Source organism: Calonectris borealis, chromosome 8, assembly GCF_964195595.1.
Source record: "Calonectris borealis chromosome 8, bCalBor7.hap1.2, whole genome shotgun sequence".
NCBI classification, from domain to species: Eukaryota; Metazoa; Chordata; class Aves; order Procellariiformes; family Procellariidae; genus Calonectris; species Calonectris borealis.
The window spans coordinates 32,160,775-32,183,344 of NC_134319.1; the positions used below are offsets into that span (position 1 = coordinate 32,160,775).

Consider the following 22,570-nt stretch of genomic DNA (forward strand, 5'->3'; position numbering starts at 1 on the left):
AACCATGACACTCTGTGAAGTAAATACTTATTAGCCCCCGTTTTAACAATAAGGAACTCAGTGTCATCAGTGACTCAGTAGCACAAAGTCATTTTCAGTTTGGGGAGTTTGTTTATATCCCCATTGCTCTTCTAGCAGACACGCTAGAAAAGTGGCCACCAAACAGGACTCGGCATCCCCTGCTTATATGATACCATATCAACAATGTTGTTGAGAGGACCAAGTAGGGTACAGTCTGAGGGTGGGGTTTGTTCAGCACACAACCAGCAATGGCTGGGGCACTGGTTCTGAAGCTTTTTTAATAGGGTACAGCATCATCCTAAAATACTATTATACAATAGCAAATGGCAACCATGCTGCAGCCCTCTTCCCCTTGCAACACGCCTTTTTAGACAGCCCCTGCCTGACTCCATCCCCAGTTAAGATGTTTCTGTGTGTCAGACAAGTTCCACGCAGTCGGACATTAACGTAACCCACAGCGAGCTGCTATATGTGCACAAGCTGCTGGTAGAGAGAATGAGGGATTTCATGAGATCTGAGGAATAAGAACAGTCTTTAAACCCAATTCTCCTTAGTGCACTTCCGTATAATAGTCTCTTGACTCCGGCATCTTCTTTTAAAATGCTAATGGCCTTCCTCTGGATAGTTCTTTAGGATCAGCGAGTAAAAGGCATTAGGAAAGAAAAATAGTATTTCTGTTGATTTTTAAAGAGTGGTTCTATCCCACATGGCAACTGCAAATGGCACGAGGGAGTTCTATGTTTGTTGTCTCTCTACAGTCTCCAGAGAACATATATTTTGTTTACAAGGCAAACCATTTATAAATGCCAAACCCTGCAAATTCTAGCTGGAATGAGACCAGGAAATATCTCCACTGCAGAGTTTACCCATGTGGGCCAGTTCTGCCCGAGACTGTCCATCCTGCAGAGGCACCCTCTACTTATATACACATAACCATGTCTATACAAGGTCCCGGACTTGGCAATGCGTACCCCATGCTACACCCCAAATGTTCCCAGCGCTATTTTAAGAACTGTTTTGTTGTGTGTTATTAGCAAGCCTGTCTGTAATTCCTGATCTCCCCGATGTTCTTAGTCCATTAATTTAGTGAATTAAGGCATTTCTGGCTCCACGTGCTCCTCACTCCCATTTACTCCAGCCTGTGTCAGAGTACACACCAGCCCAGCTGGATGAGCCACCCCTATTTTAGGCAGAATTATTATTGCAGCAGGGTGCAGTTTGAGTGCATTTGACGGTATGGATAGCATTTTGGTAACACCTCATGACCCCAGGAAGGTAGAATACGACCTTAGAATTCCTGTAGCTAGTAACTTCATGCAAGAAAGTTGACTTTCATGGAGCTCGGAGAGGAAATTCTCACCTTCCCACCCCAGGACAGCCACACAAAGGTTGGTCCAGCCACAGGTCGCTGTGGCTCCTTGGAAGCTGGCTGGCTCTGAGTGTTACCAAGCCAATTTGTCACTGTCATGTCAGTTCTCAGCGATGTGGTGAGGGCATCTGAGATGAGTGGCATTGCGGCTCATCCACGATGAGGCAACATTGCTGAAGCATTGCTGAAATGCTAGCTAGCACGGAGAGCAAAATACTTCCATGTGCCTACGTCCTCGAAACTACAACAAGCACCATTATCTTTCAGGATGAAACCTCCTCCCTTCTGCTTTGGAGAACCTTATGCTAATATTACAGAAGCCGAAACAAGACAGTTTACCAATCAGTTACGGAATAGAGCGTACGTTCAGGCACCCGGTGACGAGACGCTGCTGCCAACCGCGCCTGACCACCAACATGCCTGATGTTATTCACACAGCCCTGCCTTCCTCTTCCTCCACACCCTTGGCCAGGAGAGCAGGTCCCGGTGGGAGCCCGGGGAGTTCGCCCGGGGCCTGGTGAGCCATGGCGGAGGAGATGTGCGCGGCTCGGGACAGGCCCACCGCCGCTCTCTTCTGCAGCCGGGTACGCGACCCTGGCTTCACACCTCGCGGGTTGGTGGGCGAACCAGCCCGGCTTTAGCCTACAGCTAAAGTGCGTTGAGGGGGCCGGGGCTCAGCTTCCCCATGAGCGAGGCAGCCTTGGGGCTGGGGCCTTCGGTCGGGTCGCCCGCACCTGGCCTCAAACCGCGGCCAAAGCGGCAGAACCCTCCGAGGGCGCAGTCCGGCAAGAAACCCGGGGTCTCGCTCCTCAGCCCACGCCTGTGCGTGCTCCCCGTCCCCGCCACGGCCACGCTGCCCGTGTGACTGTAGCGGGGGCGGGGTGGGCGGCCTCCCTGGGAGGACCGGAGGTGGCTGCGGGAGCCGCTCTGTCCCCTCTCTCCCGGCGCTCTGTGGTTTAAGATGGCGGCGGGGGCTGAGGGGGCGAGTCCGTGAGTCCCAGGCCGGAGCGCCGCGGGGGCCGGCGGGGGCGGCGAGGCAGGCGGGAGCCGCCGGGCCGCGCCGGGGGGAGGAGCGGGAGGCCGCCTGCCGGGCCGGGGAGCGGCGGCGGCGGCATGTGAGCGCGGGCCGCGGCCGGGAGCGCGGCGATGGGGCAGCAGGTGGGCCGCGTCGGGGAGCCGGGCGCCGGGCTCCAGCACCAGCCGCCGCCTCAGCACCAGCAGCAGCCGCGGGGACTGCGGGGGAGCAGCGCGGCCAGGCCGGCGGGACGCCGGCGGGAGGCGGCCGGGCGCACCGCCGAGGGAGGCTTCAATATCTTCACCCAGCACGGTGAGGGGCCGGGCCGGGGGCCGCGCCGGCGGGCGGGAGGGGCCGGGGCCGGGACAGGGGCGGCCGCCTGCGCTCGCCCCCCGCCAGAGGGTCGGATGGGGGGGCTCGGGGGAAGGGGACGAGATCGCCTTTCCTCCCGTCCCGCTTTTGTTGTTGTTGGTTTAATTGGGGGAGGGGAATGTTGCGGGAATTGCCGGGGTGAGGAGAGGCGCCTCTCGCAGGCGGGGGAGCGGGGCAGTCTCTGCCGCTGCTGCCACGTCCCGGGGGATGCTTGCCTCGGCCCAGCCCGGAGCCTGGCAGCGAGCTCGGGGCCGGAGAAACTTCCCCGCAGCTGGGGACGGCGACTCCCCGCCATCCACAGCAGTCACCAGCGGGAATCAGAACTTGCAGTGCTTGGTAGCTGTCACAGCAGCGGTTTTTTTTACAGCTCCGATTTTGTTTACAAAGGTAAACGTTACATGTGCGTTGTCTTTCTGTTTGCTGAAGCACTTATAACTTGCCCTTCTGGATCTATAAGTCTCTGTTGCTATATAGCTCCTGTCAGAGCAAGTGATTTTGTTTTGGCTGGGGTATTATAGCTGCTGTCTGATTCTCCGTTGAAGTTTTTGCCTGTCCACTTCTATTCTTACTGCTGTAAACTGATACCGGAAATGTTTAATGCGACGTGATTAGTTTCTGTAATCTCTCTTAGAAGGAGCTTTCAAATCCCTCTTTATAACTATGTTTTTTTTATTTATTATATTTATTTGGCAACACATTAATATAACACACAAGTTTTGGAAGGTATGATCAGCTGAAACCTGTCTGCCTTGACAAGCATGTTGGGAATAGATGCGTGGATGCGTCTCTAATTCTAAAGAACTGAATCTGCTACAGAGAGCTTGGCTGGTTTGGCTTTCGGTGGAGAGAGATGTCAGTGTTTATAGAGCAAGGCTGCTTCTGACAATACATATTTTCTTTTGCTCAATAGAATGAGCATAGGCAAAAAGATTAAGGAACACGCAACCAGCAGTCTAAATGTAAATATCGTCTGCTGTGACTGCTGACACAAAAGTATCTATCAAAACAAGAGCGCAGCACTAAATCTGGTTCTTAAAATCTCAGTGTTATCACAGCTTTTAAGTTCAGGGAGCAGTATCAACTTTAAAACCAAAACAGAACACTCTGCTTGCTGAAACGCCTGACCTGCTATCACTACAATTAAAACTAAGGATTACTATTTTATTGCATCTTTCAACTGTAGTATCATCAACTTCATGTTTTACTTTGTCGTCTTCGTATTTTTGTACTTTAAAAGGCGCTTTGGCAGAAACAGTCTATAAAATAGACTAATACAGTAAATTCACAATGTTGGGAGCAGATTTCAGAAGTTATGCATATACCCCTCTTCTTTCAGTATGCTGAAGTCTTAAGTCTTTAGCAGCAGAGCAAAATTGCTGTATAGACTGCTAAGTGTGACTTAGCAGGCAAGAGCACTCCTGTTAATGACAAACTATCTTTTAGTGTTTTGGTACCAAGATGACTGTTTGGTTCTTGGTCTTACAAAGCAAGGACAGAAAGGACGTTTGTGGGAAGTATGGTACAGCATGTGGGGACGTGCAGTTACTTCAGAATAACACAGTTGAGACTGACTCAAGCGCATCTTTTCATTTATTGCTGCATGTTTTAGTAGTAATTTAGTTCCAGCATCCTGAACAAATCCTTCTAGCTCCTCCCTCTGCCCTACTAAATTTTAAAGGTAGAAGGTAGGGAGAACTATTTATGTGTAGCGGCAGGGAAATGGAGAGAAAAAGCTTCCTTAAGCATGCATACCAAATAGACAAATTATGTGCTCTGCTCTGTCTTCCCTAGACCTAGAAACAAGAATGAGCCTGGAAAGGCAACACCTTCTGAATAAAACTGTTCAGTGGCATACAAAAAGAACATTTCTCTGTGATAACAGCAATTGTCTCTTTTAAAATAATTACTATTTATATTGCTTAGATTATCTGCTTCAGCGGCAAGGTAATGAATATCATTTTACTTAGGTTTTTGTTGCTTCTGTTATTTGCTTTGCAGACTGTAAAGGAAGATGTGTCTATTGAAAATAAGATACAGCTTTTTGGTCTTTTAGATTATGTAAAAGGGGTGGGGTTTTTGAGAGTTTCAGGGCAGGCTTTAAACTCCCATCCCATCGTGGTGAATACCTCAGCTGTGTTAAATTGTTCCCTGAGTCTATGCACAGACTCAGAAATTATTAGAAGTGAGTGAACAACTCACTATTAATAATCTATAGCAAATGCTAGTCAAAGTTTGGTACCTATTTAATTGCTTGTCTTGGGCAATAACCAAAGATTTTTGTCACGTTCCTGAATCTGGAGTTCACTTGCTTTCTCAGAGAAATTGTGTTCTTGTGACCCTGACTCCCCTTGTCTGAGGGAATTTTTTTCCTCTCAACTTCTATTCTTATTTTTCATTTACTGACCTTGTTCTCCTCTTTTACTTAACCTGGCTTTCTGCTAGCTTTCTTTAAGTGCTGCGCTGCTTTTGCTGAAACGCTGTGGTTGCTGGCGTTACTACTTGATCCACATTCCTCTTTCCTAGTCATTTCTTTCTGAACCTGACCCTTCCATCCTGTCTCTAAGATATGTATTCACAGTGTATGAAAAGTATTGGAAAAAGTACAGGGTTACGGGCTAGTACTCTTGGACCACTGAATAAACCATCCAGTATAAGGATGAGTCAGGATTATCTACCTTCCTTGGCTTTCCTTGATACATTCATCGATGTGAGGAAGACAACCTGTTGACTGATGCTAGACCCTTACCAGCATAAATCTCTGCCTCAGCTCATGTTGGCAGATTTTATACTATACTGTGCCAGGAATGATGTGAACCTTACTAAGTACTCTTGCCAAAGTTCATTTTGAGGGGTTGCTTCTTCTGGATTGTTTATGAAAAGGATGGAAGTAAACAATGTTTTCAGCCGCAGACCCATTTTGCTACAGGATTTTGAAGAACAGGTTGTGTCAAATCAATAAAATGTAAAATCTCTTATGCTGGGCTACGAAAAACCTGAGACAAGCATTTTTATGCAACTAACTTGAAGTGTAGTTCCCCTTGAAAAATTGGGAGATTGAGTTGAACCAGTTTGTCCCAAGCGTGTTTGCTGTTTTACAGTTGTGTAGGAGAAGCACTACAGGCGTACAGGCACTACGTACTTCAGGATGTATTTTTGGAAGAAGCAAGGAATTTGAAGATGTTTTCTGCTTTATGGAAAGAACAGGGAAATCTGTATTGTGGCATCCCACTATGCTATTATGAGAACAGACACCTAGACTCCTGGGGGCTTCAGGTCATCATAGTATTGAATTCTGTGAGCACTGTTGTATAGTTGAGCAGAAAAGTCCTAAGCAAGCTGATATACTGATCTGATTTGTTAGCCATGGAGCAGGGTTCTCCAAGATGCAAGAGATAGTTGTGGATTTTGCAGCCTTTTGCAATTAGCGCTTCAAAGTGCCCCATTGCGAGCATTCCTAGCACGTAATCTGTGACTTATAAAAGCAAGCAATGGATCATCAAGCATGTTGGTTGCTAGTAATGTACTAGAAAGGAAGAGTGTAAACAGAAGGATTATTCTAACACTGGTGTTCCCATGTACACTGCATCAGAATTAACTAGTACCACAGGGACAATAACTCAAGAGGGAGAAGCTGTAGCGAATGCTAGTTATGATCAAATTCTCACAGTTCAGTGCAACCAGAAAAGATAAGTAGTACTTGGAGCCATTACAGAATGAGCTTGCTTTCCCTTTCAGAGAAGGAACAGGGGAGAGAACAGGGAAGTAGGTTCTCTCCTTATCCTTTCAGTAGTTTGTTTGAGGGAAGGGGTACAACTGATGACAACCAACAACTTCCAAGTTGCATGGGCTCTACTTGGCTCCTCGTATGACCTTTGAACAGTGACATGCTCTCATTTTCTTTCTGAAGAGCAGTGATAACTGCCTACTGTACCAAGATATTCTTTGGAATGGTGTTAGCATGCTTTTCATCTCTGAAAAGACTTGCTGAGTGTTGTAGAAAACACATTGCAGGAAAATCAGATTATTTAAATCCTGGCTAGGAAGCCTTTGCAATACCTGTTTGCAATACTGCTACAGTTGCCTTGGTGATATATTTTGGGGTAGCGGAAGGCTCTGCCACGCTTGAGCTTTTGATCCAGCAGGCGCAGGACATTTGTTCCCTGTTTTGTTTTCTAGAGGAGGAGTTTAGCAACCTTTTACTATGTGCATCAAGGTCAGGCAAGATAAGCCTATACTTTTAAAAATAAAATTATCATTAAAGCTCCCCTAAGGCAGTTGGAGTGCTATGCCACATGATAAAAACATTCTAAAATAGGAAGAAGCATAAATAACACTATCCCTTTGAAATTCAGTGAAACTGAAGGGCTGGATACAGGAAAATGGAAAGAAGGAGAGAAAATAGGGTCAGTTTAACAACTGCACTTTGTAGGCCGCCTAAAATGTTCTTTATTTTTCATCCCAGTGAAATGCAGCAAGCTCGGGCCAGAGCTACTTGCCTGCAGACTTTCCTGTCAGTAAATGCCCTGTGTAGATGGAATATAATCACTGTATTCAGTGCCTGAGTCTTTGTACTGTAAATCAGAAATCTTGTGGGACCATAATGTATAAATAACTCTTAACTAATTATTTGGGGAATAAAGGGTAGTTCAGCTAAGTGTCTAGAGGAACATCTTCTGTAGAACATGAAATTATAGACGTGTTCTCTATTGCATCATTCCTCATGATATCTAAATTATTCCGGCAGATTCAGTTGCATTCAATACTCATTTTTATACCTTGTCTTATGTTGGGATTTTTGCATACTGTATTTCGCAAATGAGAGGACTCTACCAACTCGATGGAAGGGACAATATAACACAGACTACTGATCCGTTATAATTCCTGACGTACATATATTTCCTATGTACTTTTCACATAGGCAGGAGAACATAGTCTGAAGAAGGTAAGACTGAAATGAAGTTACTTCAAAAGATGTTAGAACTAACTTAAAAATCAAATTTCAAAGCCCAGACAGATCTCTGATTTCTCAGTTCTCCACATGTAGCAGATGGTGTGGTACAAGTTGTTCTAGCAATATTTCACAAACTTGCTATTGCTTGCAAGTGCAATGTTTTGCAAAAAAAATTTGTGGGATTTTTTTTTGGAAATAGGGACATGGCCAAGTGAACAAATTGGTGGAAAGTGAAGGTGTAAGCTATTGGACACAAAAGCAAATTGTCACAAGTGGCTTAAATCATCTTTTTTAATCTAGCGGGACTGACAGCTCACATAATTAGAGTGGAAGATAGTTGGACTATCTCCTAGAGATGCTGTAGCAGGGTTGGCTTAAGGAATATTTTATGGCTCGTACTAATTACAGATTCTGGGACAGTAGGCTTGAAATCATGTTTTCACTGGTGTTCAGGAGAAGTGACCTGTTCTGTGACCTACTTACTTCAGCATATGTCATGTTTGTTTGTTCTTAAAGCAGGCAGTCCTTGCTGAAGTCAAATCATACTTTTTAGATCTTTGTTTTATAGATAAAGCTAGATGATCGTTAGCGTGATTTATTCTAGCCCATTTCTCTTAGTTGTCACAACTTAAATGTTTCCAGTATACTTATTATCCGTAAACTGTCTTCTAAATACTGCTGGCAGCTGACTAGTTCACACTTACAAGAAACTATGCTAAAATCCAACTAATATAAAACAAGAAACAGCAGTTTATACTTATTCCAGTAGGGATGCATGTGAAAGTTATTGAAAGTAATACAGTTAGGTTTTGTTTAGTGACTTGCCGAGTTAATTTTCACCTGGTTATATTTCAAAAAGCCAAGGATGGATGACCACAGACTGAAGCCTCACCTACACTATAACTGTTTCAGAATCTGATATCCTAAATCACTGCTTGCCAAATGGTTAGTAGTTCTTTCAACAGTATGTAATTATGAATGACGCAAAGCTTGCTAGCTGTAGTGCAAATGGCCCCTTGACTGGCTCTGGAGGTGAATCTGCAGAGTAGGCATACAGGTTCCTTCTTATCAGTGTTCAGAAGAGTGTTTACTGGTAAAGAAATATTTCTTATAGTCGTTTGGACCACAGCAGTCTCTCTTTCCCTCAACACAGCAGGAAAGAAACAAAAGCTTGCGTTGAGTGGGGTAACAGACTTGACTTGTTGGGTCCGAAGTAATGGTTCTCTCACCGTTACTGCATCATCCCTGACATTTCTCTGGTTTTGTGGTTATAAAATATTTTATTTTAAAGGCTGATCTTGGTATTATCCGTAGAGATTATTCTCTCTAGAATAAGTGACTGTTACGAAGCCATTGAGGCTTCCTGTTGGTAACACTGTAAACCACAACAACAAAGCTTAGTTATATTACCCATATCTGCTTAGGAAGTTTCATGTGCTTTGTGGGCTTTCTATAAAGACATGGGCATCTCCCAATATGATTGCTTATCTGCAGCTGTGTATAAATCAACTTTTTAATAGGTGACTTTCAGTATCAGCTAAATCAGCACAGGAATTTCAAAAAACAGTCCAAAAATAAGTGCCTTTTTTGAGGGGGAGACAAAGATGCACAGAAATACTTCACTAAGAATTGAATTGGTTTTATTTCAATCTTCTCGTGCTCTTTAAAGGCCATTTAAACATATTTTTTTTAAGACTGAACTTTTTCAAGAAATTCCTTTCCTCTTCTCCTGTCCTTCCCTCCCAAACATTGTCCTTGGGATCTTAATCTTGCTATGGTACTTCCATTAAAAATAATTACATGTGTTAATAAACTTGGAGCTTCACTTATGTTGATTTGAAAGCATTCTATGACAATAGTGATGTGAGAATTGGGACTGCAATTATGTAAAAAAAGTAGCTCTTCAATGAAGGAAAACTCATTTTCTATAGGACAGTTCTGTATACCTTCATCCTTTAATTTGATAACGTTACTAGTTTGGATTTTGGGCTCTTTCCTTGTTTGTTTGGTAGTTGTTTTGTTGTTGTTGTTATTTAATACTAAAGTGAAACTGAAGTAGCTTCTTTTTATAAGCTATATATGGCAAAGGCATAGGAACCATCTCCTGCTGCTGTTGGGGTCAAATTAGGAATCAAATTAGAGGATAGGAGGATGAGAACACTTTGGATTTGTGACCCTATTTATCTCCCAGTCTATTTCTCCTTCCTTTCTCCTATGATAATCCCAACAACAAAGCATCAAGCGTGTCTCTCTGTTCCTATTTGCCATCATCTCAACTAGGATATGTAGGATGAACAACTATGGAGTAGAGTATCACCAGAAAGATAGATGATGCTGGAGAGGAAAGAATGTGAATAAGGAAAGACCGGAAAAAGAGAAAAGGGTAAAAGATGATTTTGCAGCTTCTCCTAATGGTGCATTTCGGTACACTGGAGATTGTATTTCAGCTGTTCAGCCTTGGAGATAATGTTTTAAAATACAATCTTGGGTATATTTAATAATTGTTGAATGAGACAGGTAGGCCTTCTAAATTGATTTATGATAAGTTAGAAGTGGATTACTGACCAATGTCCCTGTTATGGGCAGCATATCGGTTGGGGGGTTCCCCCGCATAGAATTATAGACTATTTCAGTTGGAAGAGACCTATAACCATCATCTAGTCCAACTGCCTGACCAATTCAGGGCTGACATAGCTGATGACTGATATCAGGCACAAAAAGCTGAGGAGTTCCAAGCTCCTGGAGCGCAACCAAATGTTAATTTGCAGGACTGTTCGTTTTGGGAAGGAAAAACCCCACCAACAAGATCTCCTCCTCCTGTTCCCTTCTTACCAGGGGTAGAATCAAGTAGAATTGAGTAGTGAATACTCATATACAGTCTTTAGAGTTCACATGTGGGATTTACAGTGGGTTGGCATAAGATACCAATAATCACTTTTGTTGCAGGTTAAGTGTGCTCAGCACCATGCCTAATTTTGAAACAGGTGTTAGGCTTGCTTTTGGTTGAAAGAAATGATACTAATACTGGCTATTACGGTGGTAGTATGTAGCATAGGTCATGAAGTGTTCCTGTTTTTCAGATTCTGTGTTCAATTAGACCCCTAATTTTTGGAAAAGTTGACTGTAGAGACTAGTGTGTCTGTACAGTAGACACACCAAAACATACAGGAATTGCAAAGTGAAGAAACACTTCCTCATCACAAATCTGTGTACACTCCAAATTGGCCTAGCCTAGAAGCTCGTTTAAATATTGTCACATCTAAGTAGATTAGTATTACCTCCTACATATACCTTAAACATCAGGGGTCTGAAAGGTATTTACAGAACATGGATCTGTTTTCGAGACAAAAACCGAAAACATTTGTACATTCTAATTTTGTAGCCCCTGGATTGTGAAGATAACCCTTCAAACCCAAGCTGGAGTGTAAATTAATATAATGAGGCCTTCCTTAGCTTACAGGGTCAACTCAGTTTCTCAAGATTCTTTCAAAGCCTTTGCTGCTCAGGGTTCATTTTGCTAGCCAGCAGTGTCATAGAGTTAGCAAGACTGTTCAGTTTTGCTGCTGCTATTCAGAAACCTGTGGGAGGCTGTGCAACTGATGAGAATATCAATTTTGTGTTGCCGCTTAGGAAAGCCAAGAGCAGCAGTAGAGACAAGATACAACCATACTAGTTATCTCTGAAATTTACTTAACAATGAAAGAAAACTGGAAAAATTATTTAGATTAGCCTTGAAGGGATTTAAAAAGAAAGAATTTTAAAGTGCTGTTTCCGGTCTAGCAATCTAATATGTCAGAACTTGTCAATTAATGAAACTATGGTGACTGTTTAGCAATAAAAAGTCTGTTTATGCAAACTTTTTAAAAATTGATACAACTTATGTCATCTAGGAAGAGTGAAATGGACTCTTCTTAGAAATCTGAATAACCTTGAAGGTTATTTTGAAATAGTTAATGGCGTAGCTTCCTTCCTCCATTAAGTCACTGGGTGCAGCAGAACTCAAGCTTATACTGGCCTGAGCTGGATTGCGTAAGCATGGACTTACTCTCTGCTTGTGTTTAATGCAGTTTTTTCTAGAACACAGGTTTTAATTGTAAAGCTTTCTTTATGTCCACTGTTCACTTCAGTACAAGTGAAAGAGAAACAGCATCCTTTGTCTGAGAGCTGATTTGTGGTTCCTTTTCTCCTATAAAGTAAGTTTTTTCATCTTTTCATCTGTAAACTGGTGAATAAAAAAATTCAGTCTAATAGTTGGCAGCTCTTGGGCTCAGATTTAAGATACTAAAGTTAAAATAGCAAGTTCTTCAAACTTGAACTTTAAATTGCTGAATGTCCTACATGTGCTCTTTAGAATATTGTTAATATTAAGGGAGTTGGGTCTCGGTAAAGTTACTCTTAGAATGGCACCTTGATCAAAGCATAAAGGCTGTGGTATAGGTAAGACCTTGAACATATGCTGTGAAAGTTGTTTCTTTGATCACTTTGTGGTGATATCATTCAATTCTGGTTTGTTTTCAAACCTGCTTTTTTACTGACTGGATTGGCATCTAGTAAGCCATGATGAGCTTTATCATTTGTGGCAATAACATATTAAATAGTTATTTATAATAGAGGACCAGCTCTCTGCAGGCCCTGGAGGTTCTTCTGCTTTCTCCTGACTAGGAAGGTGAGAGGGGTTTTGGTAGGTTTTGTCTTCTTTTTTTGAGGCAGGGAGACATGTACAGCTTGGGGAGGGATGAACAGTGCTTTTATAATTGATATCAGTGTGAAACCTGTGCTCTGGCCCAATTACCCAGTGAAGCAGAGCAAAATACTTCTCCACTAATCATAAATTGTATGCTTGTTATTCAGGATGATATTTGTTGGTTTTACTTAATTTTGATTTATGGCTTTTTTTTTTAAAAAAAAAATCCCAAGAGTAAACAGAGAAAGCAGAGGTACTTTATCAGCTTAAAAAGGCTTTGTCTAGAGAAGATGCTTAGAATAAATAGGAAAATGGTATATAGTGTCTTGCAGTGCTAGTATTTCAAGTTAGATTTAGGTTTTTTCTTCAGGATCTCAAAAAAACGTGTATATTAAGGTTTGCAACATAGCTGTGACGAAGGAGCTGATTTTTCACATTAGAAGAAACTGAGACCTTTTTTTTTTTTAAGTAATCTAATAAATTTGAGTTTGATATAAACTATAGAAGAACAACTAGCCCACTTTTCATGATTTTTTCTTCCAGAAGTGCATTGGATGGCTTAGGATTGACGTGCAAAATCAGTAGATGCTCAGATGATGATTTGAGTAGCCTGCCATAGCTAGTCTGTGAAACAGAAGTCTAGCAGGTTTAATTCTTGCTTTTGTCATAACAATACTAAATCTGTTTTGTCAGAAAATTTTTTCATTTTCTGTTTTTATGTCATCATAATTAAATATATTTAACTTCTTTAGGGGTTAAATGTTTAAAGAGAGCATTGCCCTCTAAATCAGTGTCATTTAATTGCATGGTAGTTCCTGCACTTTAGCACTGAATTAGAAGTACAGATATGCTTTGAGAAGTTGAAATAGGCTACACACTTAAGTCTGTCAAAGCTAAGCTTGACTGTAGTCTTGTACAGAAGTTCTAATTCCTTCTTATTTTGATGTGAATAAGCCTATATAGCTTCCATCTATTTTTTGTCAAATGGTTAAGCTAAATTTGAATAAGACACTTGGTGTGTATGCATCTTTCCATCAACACACAAGCTTGCACCATGATAGTAGAGGTGCAATGACTTTTTCTGTGTGTGCTTTGTTAGTATTTCTGCTAAATAAAATGTTTTTCTCACTTTAGGGGTTGGTGGCAAAGCATATGACTGCTTCTAGGTGCAGCCTAGCTCTAGAATAATGCTCAGCTGGCCTCTCAGGACCTGCTCAGCCACAGGTGGATGGACTTAGCCCTGGTATTATACTGACTTGCGTTGTGGGCTATGGAAACTGGCATGCCTTAAGGCAATATAGTTATTGGCTGTTTAGACCCAGGTGGCCTGTGCTAGTTTTCTTGCTTTACACGTGGGGGAATGGTATCCCCAGGTGCTGGTTATTAGCATGTTTTCTGTTGTGCATCAGCTGTTACAGGACTACACTGCAGCTGGTATGTGCGAGGCATTGTTAGTAACTACTTTGTTCCTGAACAAGAACAGCACTTGACTACGAGGAACCTCTTAGAGAGCCTTTCTGCTTTCTTTAGCCTTCCCGTCTCCACACAAAGTTCACCTTGGTATGTTCGAGCAGGGAAGCGGGCTTTGAAACACGCACTGCATTGTCAGCGGGGAGCAGGTGAGTATGAAAGCACAGCCTGATGCTGGGCAGAACTACCGCGTTAGCTGAGGAGCCGGGGCACCGCACAGGAGGCTAAAGTGAGAAGATAAAAGGATCATTTGCAGCTGCTTGTGGAGAACGTGATTTTCCAGCCTACCACGAGAGGGTGCTACAATGCTTTGGCTTAATTTATCCATTGCTAAAAGGTTTTTTCTGTTGGGAAAAGTGGAGGGTTTTTTTCAACATTACTGTGTAACAGTGAAGAGTTGGTTTATGAAAGCAGGCAGGATCCACATATCAAAAGGCAGATGTAGCTGTCTTAAAATTTAAGGGAATACATGTTTATTTTGCTTTTGCCTTTAAATACTGAACTGCTTCCTTTTTAGTTGCTTTGTTTCTGTTGGGCTTTATCCTAGATAACTTCATCTGCCGGTAAGAGAGGTTTTCCAACTTGTTTAAGTATGCAGGCAACCTTTCGTGCATGAAAAGACATTAAATCTGATACTTCTGGTAGGTAATCTGAGCCCTCAAATTAAGAGTCACTTCTCATCTGTAAAATGGCAATAATGCTTTCTTGTTTTATGGAGCTGTTTAGACTTAACTTTCACATAAACAAACACAGAAAAGCTGTCTGCAGGCTAAATGTTCAGTCATGCACTCTTGTCTCATCCTGTAGGCTGTTAGAGAAACATGTGTTTGTTGTGGTTCTAGCCTGTATTTCAAAACACTTGTGGCATGGTAATAGGTCTGAAAGAGGGTTAATGTTTGTGTTAATTGTTTGACTTGCCTTGAAATGGAAGCTCAAAGCACTGTGCTTTGAATGTTATCTATCAAACATCCATAAAGAGGCTGAAGCTACAGTGAATTAGCAACAGATAGAGAACTTCAGCATACTGTCTTTGGTTGTTTAGCGGTAGAGCAATACAAACAAAAGAGTGAATTGCAGTAGGCATTCATGCAGTTGGGTTGTTGGCTGGGAGACAGGATCTCTGCAAAGAGATCCCAAACCTGGTGTTTAGGATTTAGGCATGTAATTACAAAAAAAAAAAAAAGAGATCACCTGTCACTGCTGTGATGTTCATCATTGACTGCTCAGCTGTGGGGTAGTTGTTACACTAAATTGGGATGCATTTGTGTTTTTCTAAAAGTCACTTATCATTCCCTTTAATACTAGTCAGTGAAAGGCCACATTGAAAGAAATAAATTAACCAGTCCTAAAACAGATTACTGGAAAGGAGATACGAAAATCTGTTTAAAATACAACCAAGACAGGCTTCCTGTCTTGCATACTGTCATGTAAAAGCAAAGGCATGACTTCTGGTATGCTGTAGCTGTCCTTTTTTTCTCCCCCACACTTCCTAATTTGTTACGATGTTGAGATCTTACATACATTTCAGGTCTTGGCATCTGGCTTTGTTACATCCACCCATCCATTATTTCCTCTTACAGAAAGAGTAAAACGCTCTTCATCACACGGTTACCCCCCATGCTCCACCCCCTGAGCCTACAGGGAGGTGGGCTTGTAATTTTTGAAACCATAAAAGCTATTATAGAAGCAACATCTTGATTTGTTAATAGGGAAGCACGCTTTAGTATATAGAATAAAACACTCTGGTACAGCGGTGCTTCGTATTACCGAACTGAAGGTTACCCTTCCAGGGATTGCTCGTGTGCTTTTAGAAATTAGATAATGATCTTGTGTGCTGAGAAGTGTCATTCCATGGTGAATACCATGTGAAGTGAGGTCGTCTGAAGCTTAAAGGGAAACAGAATTGAATGTCCAGGAATTGGTGCTGGTGACAAATTAGGAAGAAGGACTATTTCCTTTCCTATGAGCATTTAGCATTCTTACTCAGCTGCCTGTAACTTTATTTTGAGCCACATCCAATCTGAAAATGAGACAAGTAGAATCATAGCAAAGCAGCTTAGTCTAGTTTGTTTGTTCTTCTGTTCCTTTGCTGCTCCTTGTCCGTTTGTTCCTTTCTGTTCCACAGCACCCTGCACTGTGGGGATCTTCTATTATACACTGCTGTTCTACTTTTCCTTGCTTTAAGTCTACTTTCTGCCCCTGCAGTTCTTTTCTGTGTTGTTCTATGTACAGGACCTTCTGTTTCTTCTGTGCTTTTTATCCTTCCTATTGTGTGCATAACTTACTTTGCCTATTTTTTCCTCATGTTTTATTGCTTCCTTGAGTAGGCCTTACTTCTTGCCCTCTTAGCACGGTGTCTTCCTATCTGACTCTCTGTGCTCTTGATGAAACAGTTTGTTCCCCAATTCCTCGCCTTTGCTGATAGATGAAGGATGCCAGCTCTAAAACCAGGAGTGCAGACATGCAGGAATTGAAGAAAATGGTTTCTCCCCATGAAGGTGCCATCTTTGTTCAAATATTAAAAAACTGAGATATTGACATGAGTAAAAATCCCTGCAGTTAAGAAAACTATTTTCTAATAGCTAATGCTATTTAGTTAGCTATTTTTTTTTTCCACTGGGAGGGTAGTAAGTTTATAAAAAGAAGACAGTGTTTTATCATACAGATAAGCGAGAGGCGTGAGTACACGAGATGGTTTATGCAGCAGGTCTCTAGCAGAACTACCAACGCAGCACCCTTTCCACAGGACCCTGCTTTCTTTTCCAAGTTTGACTGTAGAGGCCTTCTATTATGCTTTGCCCTGTGACAGATTTTCTTCCCTTTTTGGATGCTTGAACTTAAAGCTGCTTGTTTTCATCCTACTTCATTAGCGTGAGGAAGTGTAGGAGTTTTTGTTTAGGGAACATCAGTAGTTGAGACAGTAGCTGTTTTCAAAGTGTTGTATGTCTTTGTATTGAAAGCGTTACTCATTAGTTAGAGAGATACTGTAACGATTTTGTAATGAAAGCTCTAAGTATTGCAGTTTAGGAAGGATATCTGATCAACACCAGTTTGAGTCCTGCTCTGCCATAGCTTCCAGTCTGATATTTAGCAAATGACTTCATTTCTTTGCTTTAGACCTTCTTCTGCATAGTACAAATTTTACTCTACTCTGTAGGACTGTCAAGAGAATAAAATATCAAAACTGTGAGGCACTGTATATATCAAGTGCTACAAAAATATCCTATGTAGTATCAAGTCATAATATTAGCATGCCCTGACTGAGAATGTTCTGTAGGCTGTGAATTTAATGGATGTGAGAATAAGCATTTACTGCTAGTGAAGGGTACAGCATGGTTAGCACTAGTGAGGACAGTCACCCACAAAACAGATACGGCCTCAGCAGAAGCCTGGGATCTGATACATCGTCTTTCTCTTTTCTTCTTAAATTACTAACAAAGTGTTTCAGCAAAAATTGTGGATCTTATTGTTTAGTTTTAGACATCTGAGCAGGCTAGATGGTTACCTACTTGAGGGTTTGGAAATAAATCTTACTAGAACTCATATCCTCATTGGAAAAATATCATCTGGAGAACAATTCAACCTCCAGAGAGCAATTATCTAGATTTAGAAAAACTTCACTGTTTGGGATGAGATACTCAGGCTGCTGTTTCCTGACTGCCTCTTGTGTAAAAGAACAGGCAGATCACTGGGTGACGTGTTCGCTCTCAACTTTGTATGTTAGCACTCACGCAATTTTAAATCTGAAAACAATACGACTGCGTATTGGCCTGGTCTCCGAGGAGGAATGCCGAGTCCTTTCAGCAGCGTGCCTCCGAAGACAGCTGCGCAGTTAGCATTCATGTCTGCCAGGGTCTGTGCTCTCCACAATGATCCCCACCCCAGATCTCCAGACAAAACCAGGAGATGAATCTCAACAGCTGCAGAAGGCTCAGTTTATGAACCTTAATTAGGGTAAGGACTTATTTGAAGTGTTTCTTTTCCTAAGTCTCTAATGATGGTTGTAAGAGCTACATATCCCCATTCAAGTTGTCAAGATAATGCTAACCTCTTTATAGAGGTGACATTCTGGTGGTTTGAGCCCATGTGGATGCCACGTCCCTCTAAACATAAATAATACTCTCATAGACCATAGTGTTTTTCTGTGCTCTACCAGTGTGCTCTCAGTTCTCATTCGTCTTTTCCCCTGCCCAGGTTGCACCTTTTTTGCACATGCTGATTTTTCCAGTTGTATTTTTTTTCTTGAGAGCAGGCTACCACCCTTATGTGATATACTGCTTTCATAACATTGGCAAAGTGCCCAATAAAACTGCTTTGAGACCTCCACACCCAGACCTGAATATTTTTCCTCACCAGTTTAAAGGGACAACCTGCATTTTATGTATTTGTCTTAGATTACAGCAGCCACCTTCATGTATTAAGAACAAAGCCAAGACTGTCGTTTCCCATAATTATATTGTACTTGTCATTATGTAGGAAGCCCTGCCCTTTCTTTAGAAGTAAAATCATTAGAGTCCATATTTTAATTGGGTGAGTCATTTAGTTTCAGTCCTGCTGCTAGAGCATGTGTCTGTTGTGTCTAATGTAATTTCCCTTTAATGGGGCCAACAGCAGCAGTACCAGTAGTATGAAGTCCGTTATAAATAATCTGTCTACAATATTCACAATACCTTATTTCCAAAAGACTCACCAGGAATTTTCAAAGTAAGAATACTTGCATTAATTTTTTTCTATGATGCAGAGGGTTATAAGTTCATCTAGGAAATATTTAATCTTGAAGTAAACTTTTACAGGATATAGCCTGTTTGTATCCTGGTCATCTGAATTACAATATGAGAAGCTTGCCCCGCCACCACCATGCTCCTTCTTTACCAGTACTGGTTCTCATCTAGCCCTGTGGTGAGCCAGTCCAGGGAGCTAAACCGACAGAAAACTCTAAAGTGCAGGTTTGGTTTCCTGACCCAGCTTACTGCACGTCGGATGAACGTGGGTGTGAGCACGCGGGAAGCAGCAAAGGAGGCAGCTGGGAGCAGGGGAAGCAACCACCAGTCTGGCAGCAGCTGCCTGCTGGGTTCACTTAGCCACATGGCCAGTCTGCACCTCAAAACCTTAGCAAATAGTTCAGTGGTTTTGTCTCTTGTGCCTGGGGGAGGGCTTTGATGAATCTGGTTTAGGATTACTAAAAAAAAAAATCTGATAGGCTATATGCATACATTTAGCATTGTATCTCTTTAGCAAGGCTGCTATCTGAAACGAGCCCCTGAAATTTGTCCTTTTAGAATCTCTGAAATTCAGAAATGAGTTAACTCAGATGCTTAAAGAGTAAAAGGCAGTATCTCTTCATAAGAGGTTACTTCCCCAAGTTTCTAAGAATAGGATCACCTCTTATCTGGTTTAAGGGTGGGTTTTTTTAACATATATTTTACTTCAGTGCTCGCTGAGTTCTTGGCCTTAATGGCTTTCTACCATGCCACACATGTATGCCTTGAATGAAAAGCTGATTATACCCCAGTGCCCATGAACAGCCGCTCTTCATTACTGTCACTGAGTTGGGGAGACTGACGGCTAAAGGAAAAGGCTGGCTGTCCTTCAAGCTGAACTAGGTGTGAACTTAAAGTTGGATAACCAAATGGATTATTTGACCAGTATTTCTGCCAGAAGAGTCTCAGTTCTGTGAATAAATCTGTTAGTCTAGTTTTTCTAGTAATTAGGAATTAAGTTCTTACACTGGTAATCTTCTGCTGCGTTTTAATTAGACCTAATTCTCAATATAGAAGTTTTACTAAACAGTCACATTTGACGTTACTAATAAGAGAACATGCCAACCTAGATTAGTCAGTCCTTTTGAGGGCTGATTCTGCTTGGTGTATATGATCACGACAATTTGATGTTTGCCATTACTCAGCTTTTCCGGCTTCAGAACCTGAGGTGTGACCGTGCATGTTTAATTCACTGGTCTTTTTAGTGGGGGGAAAAAAAAAATTCGTACTCTGTGCAGGTCTCTGCTGGATATTCTCCAGGCTCTCATCTACTGTATTTCAGTCATTGATTTGTGTGCTGTTCATCCTCATAGGTGCTTCACTTGGTCTTTGGGGTGCTTCAGAGGTTTTCCTTTTTTGGGGGCACAGGCAATCTTCTGTTCATGATGAAAGCATGACCTTAAGGGGTGTTTGCCCCAGAATCTCTGCTCCTTCATGCAGGAGTTTCAGCATCCTTGCTGGAGGAGCTTAAATGTGCTGGGTGCTTCCAGGTTTCTAAATTTCAGCTCTTGATTCAGTTTTTCAGGGTCTGACCATGCAGGCTTTATAAAAATTTAATATTGTTATGCTTGTATGGTTTATTTTAGATTGTAAGAGACTTAGATCTCAAAGCAATAATATGTCCATATAAACATCTTTCCTTGCCTCACTTCCCTCACTGTTCTTGACAGTTTTGGCAACTGCTCAGTTCTATAACCTATCCAGGAAGTTGTTACTTCTAAGCAGCCCATGCAGCACATAGTTATATTGGCTTTAAGTGCTTAAAGTAGCTTGAAAGCAATGGGAAGACTGTTTCTGGCAGTGATGTAGATGGGCAGGAAACATGTCATTAATTCTAAAGACCCTTCAGATAACTTTTGAATATTAATTAGCTTCTGATTCTATAAAGTCCTTCTAAGCTGAAAGACCCATTTAAACCTACATGGTACAGCAGCTTTCAATCTGAAGTTAATCATATCTGCTTCTGGATGCTCCATTGCTTGCCGAGTAGCAACTCTTGAGCTGAGGCATGTCTCGTAGTTTACCTCAAGGGTACTTTTTCAGAGAAATTTGAGAGTCAAGTAACATGTCACAACAGCATGGAATTCCAATAGAGAAATGCCCTAAAAGGCAGGGTTTTAGTGGCATCTCAAGAAGCTGGCAGCGATTGACTGTCTGGCAGTAGTGCTAAATATGAGGTCTCCATAAGGATGAGAGAGAGGAGCCCTTGGCTGGAAGCAGTATCTACATGGGATGATAAATGTTCTGCTTTCTAACTACTGCACTGAGGAGAGCTACAGTTATTTTGAAAACATTTAAATTCAGGATTGCCATAGGTAACTGCTGTAAATAGTAGAAATGTAACTGAAAAATCTCCCAAGCTACCAAAAGCCAGAGCTGCTTTAGTTTCCAGTACCTGGACAAAAGGCAGAAGACAGCCCCTTTGATTTAAGAGGCTGAATCAGAACCGAGTACCAGTTCACCATGCTTTTGGTTACTCAAATAACTGATTTGGAGTAGGTTTGTACTGTCAGAGGCTTAAGAGGGAGAATGATTTTGAGAGGAGCATTTGCAGGACTGCCTGTTGTCTTGGAATTTCCAACTTCAAGACGGCACCTGGTGTGCTGGTATCAGCCCAGTAGTGAGCCCTGGTCCCAAAGGAAGGACTTAGTGTGGCTGGTTCTTGAGGGGATACAATATAGCCCTGTGTAATCCAAGCAGTCAGCTGTCCTGACAACCTATATAGGCCAGCAACAACTGGGAATGTTTTTCTGTGGAGTGGGAGGAAGAAGGAATGAGGTGGAACTCTGTTGAATTAGAAAAAAAAAAATCTTAATTTAACAAGATAAAGGGACCTTTCTTGGTCTTTCAAACCAGAAGATGTGGGGATGCTGCAAGCAAGTTCCCCTCTGGATGGCACAGTTAGACTTTGGTCTCAATCTCAGTTCAAAATTTACATTTCATAAAACAACACTCCTAAATTAAGAAGCGGTTTTATGTACCTCCCGCAAAGCAAGCTGTGTGGCACAACTGGCAAAAGTCTTGCCATGGAACTGAATGCAGCTAGTGTTCTTTTGTCAGAGGTCTTATTTTCTAGTTTAGGTTAAGTCATCTTGCGCTTCATTAATTTCCCCATTCTTTGATTGACGGTGATAGAGTACAGATACTATTCTTCCTGTGGGCTGCAAGTATTCCTATGAGCTATATGAATGGCTTGATTTTTCTGATTTGTATGACTTAAAGTCATATTTTTGTCTTGTTCATGCACGTCGCATCAGTGATAACTCGTATCAACTTGAATGGCAGTTTCTGTGCATTTCTACTTGTCACTGCTACCCTTGCTGCAGATGTAAAAACTCTTATCAGTGCCACAAGAGGCAAGGTAATACTGATACTCTCAGTTTATGATGTGCTGTTACTATCCTCAGTAAAATCCACAAAACCTGATGTTGTGGATGGATGCAATTTAGGAACTAACCAGTACTTTACAGAGGGAGAGGAAATGAACTGCTGAGTGAGCCGCAATGTTAGACCTCCCACTGGGAATTTCCAGCCCTTTCCCTCTTCCTTCCTCCCTCAGAATATATATAGTAAATAGAGTAAATTAAGCATTGGGGGAGGTGGCACCCAAAGGCAGAAGCAGTAATAGAGGCTAGAGTAGCCTTCAGTTAAAAACAGCTGACAATATACTGACCAATCCTCTGAGCATCCCAGTCGTACCACCATAAATACTGGCAGCAGGAGAGATGTCTTAGACAGCTATGCCAGTATTAAGTGGGAGGAAGGCTCTTTAAATAACTAGCAGTGGGTCTTATTCCTTGACTGTCTCAACATTGAGTTGTTGTTTCACCCTCTGAACAGGAAGAATTAGTCAAGTAATTGTGTGGCAAGCAAGTGACAAAATGAAATAATTTGTTTGCTTTTTCTAGTTGCTGGATCTGTTTTAGAA

General features: G+C 42.0%; 1 protein-coding gene across 1 annotated transcript in view; it reads left to right on the top strand.

The window, feature by feature from the left end:
• The first annotated feature begins 2,536 nt into the window (after positions 1 to 2,536).
• The window catches only part of ABL2 (ABL proto-oncogene 2, non-receptor tyrosine kinase), a 46,446-nt gene continuing 26,412 nt past the window's right edge, over positions 2,537 to 22,570 (top strand). The window contains exon 1 of the mRNA XM_075157011.1: positions 2,537 to 2,717. Within this exon, the coding sequence (XP_075013112.1) occupies positions 2,537 to 2,717 (181 nt within the window). The remainder of the gene's footprint in view (positions 2,718 to 22,570) is intronic.